Source organism: Musa acuminata, unplaced genomic scaffold (assembly GCF_036884655.1).
Source record: "Musa acuminata AAA Group cultivar baxijiao unplaced genomic scaffold, Cavendish_Baxijiao_AAA HiC_scaffold_1059, whole genome shotgun sequence".
Lineage (NCBI taxonomy): Eukaryota > Viridiplantae > Streptophyta > Magnoliopsida > Zingiberales > Musaceae > Musa > Musa acuminata.
In genome coordinates this window covers 107,139-113,712 of record NW_027021273.1, presented here as the reverse complement: position 1 = coordinate 113,712, position 6,574 = coordinate 107,139, and the positions used below count along the sequence as shown (strand labels likewise).

The window sequence follows — 6,574 nt, the reverse complement described above, 5'->3', positions numbered from 1 at the left end:
GTGTCATACCGATCATTCTCCTTCGTCGAACCCATCTAACGACGAATACACAACAATCTGGACTCACGATGAAGGTGTAATATCTGCGATAGGCTATAGACAATGGTAAGTCATCCCACCTCCTTCCTTGTCCATATTCGATAATGAAAAAAGAGTATGAGGAGTTATGAGGAAACCACATGATCCTTCTATAATCATTGATGAAACTGTAACGATGTATCCGCAAAGAGGATAAATAAAGTTATCGATAACGATAGTTATTTATTATACAAGGGCTATAGTCGATACAAACGATACATGTAAGACGAAGGTGATGATGGATACAATGAAGATAGTGAATCGAGAATTTTTTTAAAAAAAATTATTAGGAGTAAAATAATTTTTTTCTATGAAAAACTTTTTGAACTTAAAGATGTTGTCTGAGAAATTTTATAGTATTTTGTATTCGACAACTAATATACAGCAAACAACCAATGACTGGACAATTTGATACTGATAGAGCATGACGAGATGTGAAATCGTCCACACGTCATATCCTTTATCAAATATGTTCCATCATAATATATATTGATAGAGCACAAAGGCCCCTCCCATACGGAGATAAGTGGCGCCTAGCCCAAAGGCAAGAGCGATAATCAAACCCACAAATACATCACTGAAACTAACCCACAGGATTATATAATCAAATTTAAGGAACGATTATTTTATTTTTATTTTTAGGGAACAAATCAGTCCTCAGTGCTTCCAGATGTAACTCTATTAAAAGCTATTTTGCCCATGAGCCCAAGTACTTACAACTATAAAAGTTATTATATATATATATATATATATATATATATATATATATATATATATATATATAAGCAATACTGTCCTTACACGTTTGCAGGACACCCGGGTCGCTTACCCTCTTTTGGGCTGGAGGTGGCGTCGAAGATCACACGGGTGCCACTCTTTAACCTGACCAATAGATGAGACGATTAAAAGTGGGGTAAATAACAACGCTGTTGGATATATATACACATATAGGGAGACGACTTTGATGCTTCCTGTTATTGTAGACGGAGGAAAGTCGTCCGAAAGGTCATTGAGATTTGTGCGATCACATGATGGACGTCCCACGTTGTTTCTCGAACTGCCTTGCGTGTGGTGGCTGCACACTCTCTTCCCTCTTATGCGTGACGCGAATAAAAAAAAATATAAAATCTTATATGCGCAAATAATTATTATATACTTATTGATTTCCTTTTATAGGCCGGCCTTAAGTGGCAGTCGGCAGTCCCGCTCCGGCATCCCTTCCCTTCCTCTCCTCACCCCCTACGCCAAAGCAAACGTTAGAAATACCTCCGGCCACCACCCGCTTTATTTCGTAGCACCGCCGCCAGGGTCGCCGCCCCATGGTCATCTCGGCGGAGACGACACCACGGCGACCGGATACCGCAGTGGCCTCGTCGGCGGCGGTGACGGAAGCTACGCCCCCTCGAGGGGAGGCGCAGGGTAGCCTCCTCCACCACTTTTCCTTCCCCATCTTGAACACGTGGGGGAACCACAGCGCGCTACGTTGCATGAGCGTGAACGGCAAGGAGGAGATCGTCGCTGGTGGCGGACGGAGATCGACGGCGTCCCCCGTGGAGACGCCAGAATCGCGGATCCGTGCCTCTGAGACTGGCCCCGGCGACGACCCTAGGATAGAGGAGGTCAGAGAGAAGCTTATGGCTCACCTTCGGGAGGCGGCGGACCGGATGAACCTGGTGGTCCAGCTTCTGCCGAAAGGTGGGGCCGACGAGGCGGAGCCGGCGCCAGAGGCGAGGTTGGATCCCAAGGCCGACGCGTCGGCGGTGCCGGCGGCGCTTCCCTGGAATCTGAGGACGAGGCGAGGAGCCGCGAGGGCTCCGATGGAAATCCAGCGGCACCTAAGCTTGCGCCCGCAAGCGGTGTGGCGCAAGTCGGAGGACGCCGAGCGGCGGCAGCGGCCCAAGTTTTCGATCTCGCTCACCAGAGAAGAGATCGAGGAGGACATATACGCGATGACGGGGTGCAGAGCTCCCCGGCGGCCAAGAAAGCGGGCGAAGGTCATCCAAAACCAGCTCGACGTGAGTGCCTTCGCCCCCACCTTCCCTTCCATCTTCTTCCATCATCATTTTTGTGCCCCCAAAACCCAATTTTTTTGCTGCTTTTCCCATTAAAAGAAGGAATTTTTTTCCCCTAAAAAAAGGACTGAAATCTTATGTTGGTTTTCTTCTTCTTCTCTCAGTCGTTGTTCCCCGGGTCGTGGCTGTCGGAGATCACCGCCGACTCCTACAGGGTTCCTGATTAGAGGTACGTGTACCTCCGGTGACTTGATACCTACTTCTCCGCCAAACTCCCTTCACCTCTCTCTCTCTCTCTCTCTCTCTCTCTCTCTCTCTCGGGTTGCTAGCTTCAAAATCCGCGGCCGCCGCCGTTGATTCTAATTCGATCAAAAGAAAATTCTGCTTTTTCATTAATGTTGCTTCTCTTAGAACGAAAATTACTTCTTCCTTGTAAAATTATCGAGTTAAATTCGATCAACTTCTCTCGGTCAAAATCGAATATATGTCTACTGTTGCTCTCTTGCTCATCTACATGAGGATTGGAAGCGGTGGTGGTCGTCGTCGTCCCCGTGACATTGCCTGGACGTCCATTTCTCGAGTTCCAGCGTGGCAACGTAATGGCACTGGCTCAACGCTGTGCATTACAGTAAGGCTGTGGTCGTGCTTACTGCATTCTGCCAAGAATTAGGAATTAGCCATATGCTCATAAAAATATGAAGGACATGGGTCAACACCAACACACACATCATGCTGTTCGAGGCTGGTGATGGATTAATTATCGCACCTTGTGTTGATCAATGTTCATGCGCTCATCACAATTTCGTCGATCCTTTTTGACTCACCGAATCATGATAGCATCACCACATCTGGTGAGGGAAAAAAGAAGCGTGTTTTATCATGAGTTTTTGCGAGTTGACTCGCTGACTCGGTCAAACCCCACGCGACTCGTCTCGTCTCGTCGCAGAAGATACGGAGATCGGATGCACTGCAACGTTCTCCCCTGAAGTCAACATATGGACTTCACGCATGCACGGAGTCAGTCGGGTGGCTTCTCCGAGTCAGGACCCGGCCGGAGCCAGGCTGAGCTTGACGTCCAGCCCGGGCGACTCCTCCGTGCCGACCGAGTCCACGGCCATGGCGCTTGGGCCCTTATTAATAGAAGACGTCTTCAACGAGCTCGACCTGGCCGCCACATGGCCCTCGGCATCGTAAACCCGCGCGTCACTGTCATCTCCGCCGTATCCCGCGACGGAGTGAGAGAAGACGGCGGGTCTCGATGCGATCCTGGTCACGGACGAGGAGGGGAAGAGACACCCATCCAACTAGTATAAAGGAGACGGCGGCGCCGAGCGAGAGAAGTAGATCCAGCGTTCGGCGCCAGTCCCGGCGGGGCCCGAGCCAGGGAGGAGACGAGGCGGCGGCGTAAAAACACACCGGGCGCGGCCCGGACACCGCCCAGAGCCTGCGAGTTGGCGAACTCGCGGCAGCAGCAGTCGCACTCGTACTTCATGCCGTCTCCTCCGCCACCGCCGGGGGAAGTGGTGGCCGTGGAAGAGAAGTAACGGGATCGCAGCCTCGCCTCGTCTCCTTGGGACATGTTGACGCCCGACAGCTTCAGCCTGGGGTTGCTACCGTTGTCAGACAGGCAGTGCTCGGTGCGTGACCATCTTGTGTTCTCTCCTCCTCTACCTGCAAAGCGATGTAAAGTATACGGACTCTTATGTCAAGAAGCAGCAGCTAATGAGGAGGAAAACAAACGGAAGAACAGGAAACAGGCGGATTAGGTTTGGTTTCCATGGCTTCAGCTCATGTCTCCCTGTACCTATATATGTATATGGTTCGGCTTGAGTTGTGCGAAGAAGAGCTCAAAAGAGTATAAGAAAATGGACATCAATCGGATGTGTTGATTTAGTTCATCTCAGATAGTCTCGTATTATGGAGTTGTACTGCTGTGTGATTGTGGATACAGTGTGTGATTGAAAGGTGCAATCGTGTGGGGACTAAACATCCACAGCCTTAGAAACTTGAAAGAGAGATCGTAGTAAATACAAAAGCCGATGGCAACAAAGGGAGACTTGCTGTTCGTTCCATGACGTACGTGCTTCCACAGCTGTTGCTGCTTTGTACCGCCATTGTCATTATTGGCGTATGCTGCAAACATGCATAGCTACCATTCTTGTTGTGCTGTTTCTCTGCAACAGTGCTTCACATTGATTCTGTCATCAGATCTACCAACACAAATTTTCTTGTCGAGTCCATCAATTTTGTCGTCGCCCATATGGATGTTCGATGACAAAGTCAGTAGTACCGCTTTTGGTCATCCAAGTTGGGCTAATGGGATCATTATCGTGCTATCAGAATTGGATGGAGAGTAGTGCTATCAAAGAAGTGTAATGCTGACAAAGAGAGAATCTAAGAATCCAATGTTTCTGTAAGTCGTCTCCGTCTGAATAGTTCATGGCGTGGATTATTTGTTTCACTGCCAATCCGGTCTTATTCTGTGGCACCTACCAAACTGTTCTTGCCAAAATGTGTTTGACCAATTTAGCTGAAATTTCATGGAAGGGTTTCTTGATGACTGTGAGGCCCATGTCTGGTGTAATAAAACTAGAATTTAAAATTTGTTAGATTACAAAATAATGCAAATATATTAGTTTTGAGAATTTTTTTTGGCCAATTGTAGTTCCCAAAAACCTTCCCTTCCTAATGTAAAGAGACCTTCCACATAAATTTAGACCAGAATTTGGGTGGTCATTTGCAGCTACGCAAGTCTTTTGCATCAATTTAGTCCCACCCCGCCTGCTTTTGCTTTCTCTCTTCGCCCTTTCGCCACTCCAACATTCGGAGGTCCCCGAGCGACTGAAGGGGCCCGTGTTTTCGACCTCGGAGGAAATCACTGAGGCACCAGAGTTGCGAATCTGTGTGCCGAAAATTGGCATCGAGGACGACTCCGAGGTCACGATGATCAAAGAGAAGCTTCCATCCTACCTTCGGAAGGCGATGGGCCAGATAAACCAGATCGTCCAACTTCGATCAAAAGGTGAAGTTAATACGAGAGGTAAGGTCAGCGTTTCCTTGGAATATGAGGAAGACGCCATTGAAGATCTTACAGCATCTAGGGCTGCACACGCCGGTGTAGAAGGCGGTGCATATAAATATAATAAACTTGATATTATTAACCTTCAAATATAAACACTGAACGATAATATTTTCCTTAGATACGAAAGAAAAGTAATGATATCATAAAAATTTATATATTATTTTTTAAAAAATATTTAAGGTTATAAATAGATTTTTTTTAATTTACATCCGCTCGAAACCTACATTTGTCGTGGCATACAATGACACCTCTTCTCGATTGTTGAGCAACACCATCCAACTTATGTGTTGATGCTTGTATTGCACGATGTGTCATTAGTGCGCATAACAGTATATGTTGCAAGTAGCGATGCCACCGATAAACCCTTTTGCCACGGGTTGGTTATAGCAACGCTCGAAATGTCATGACTAGCACCATACTATGTTATTAGGATTGTTGCCTCCTTTACTGTCACCCTCAAGAGAGCTGGCAAATGCAACGTTATACCATAATATATGCAGCCATTGCATGTAGCGGTGTTGCTCGCATAGCCCTTGCTTGCGATAGGGTTGAAGACCAATGTAGGTTATAATGTTTGACAGTGTCACCATCGATAGCAAGCTATTATCAATCATGATAGGGCAACAACTTTTTATCCATAGTTTTGTTAGCTTAGGCAAGTAAATCTTTATCTTTTGAAAGCAAATGACTAGGACGAATAAGATAAACAAAATATATTGGATCATCCTTCGCATGCGAAGGACGATAATACAAAACAAATCTAATACTTTTATGATATATGGTATTTGATTTTAAAATATACTTTAACACCAAGCATAAGTATAAAAACTATAATCATGCTATTATGTAGAATATATTTAATTTTAAAATTTAAAGTCAAATGATAATTTATAATTTATCAAATCTAGGAGGTGTATCCTTCGAAGTTATTTAGAATACTTTCTTACTTTTCGATATCATTCATAGTAGCTTTCTTTTGATTTGTAAGCACACGATCATTCAATTCTAAATGTAAGGAGAACTAGAATTATCTTTTTTCTTTTTACTTATAATTCATATGGCTAAACGATACAATGACGACTAAGGAGAGATAAAAGTATATATGTAATATTTTATATATGTATGATTCTTATGAGGTTTTACCTATTTATAAGTGAGAGCAAGGGTGTTGGATAAAAAATAAAAAAATTCATTCGATCAATATTAAAAAATATCATAATTAAATTTATTTTTTATTAATCGATAACTTAACTAGAAATCGGGCGAGGCTCGGCATGAGTTTCTTCATCCTCATATTTTCTTCCCTCATCATTATCTTTCCAACAAAGAAGACCGAAAAATTTATATTAGTTTTCTTCTTCTTATTCTTTTCTCTCTCTCTCTCTCTCTCTCGGTAGTTTTT

General features: G+C 44.8%; 1 protein-coding gene across 1 annotated transcript; it reads left to right on the top strand.

The window, feature by feature from the left end:
* Positions 1–1,265: 1,265 nt before the first annotated feature.
* Positions 1,266–2,486, top strand: LOC135666002 (uncharacterized). Its single transcript, XM_065177484.1, has 2 exons — positions 1,266–2,093; positions 2,255–2,486. The coding sequence occupies exons 1-2, from the start codon at positions 1,398–1,400 to the stop codon at positions 2,315–2,317; spliced, it is 759 nt and encodes a 252-aa protein (XP_065033556.1). The 5' UTR covers positions 1,266–1,397; the 3' UTR covers positions 2,318–2,486.
* Positions 2,487–6,574: the final 4,088 nt, after the last annotated feature.

What these genes read in the sequence shown, in the direction of transcription:
- LOC135666002 (XM_065177484.1), top strand. Translation starts at nt 1,398, where the DNA reads ATGGTCATCTCGGCGGAGACGACACCACGGCGACCGGATACCGCAGTG. An exon ending in TCATCCAAAACCAGCTCGAC is followed by an intron (nt 2,094 to 2,254) that starts GTGAGTGCCTTC and finishes TTCTTCTCTCAG; the next exon opens with TCGTTGTTCCCCGGGTCGTG.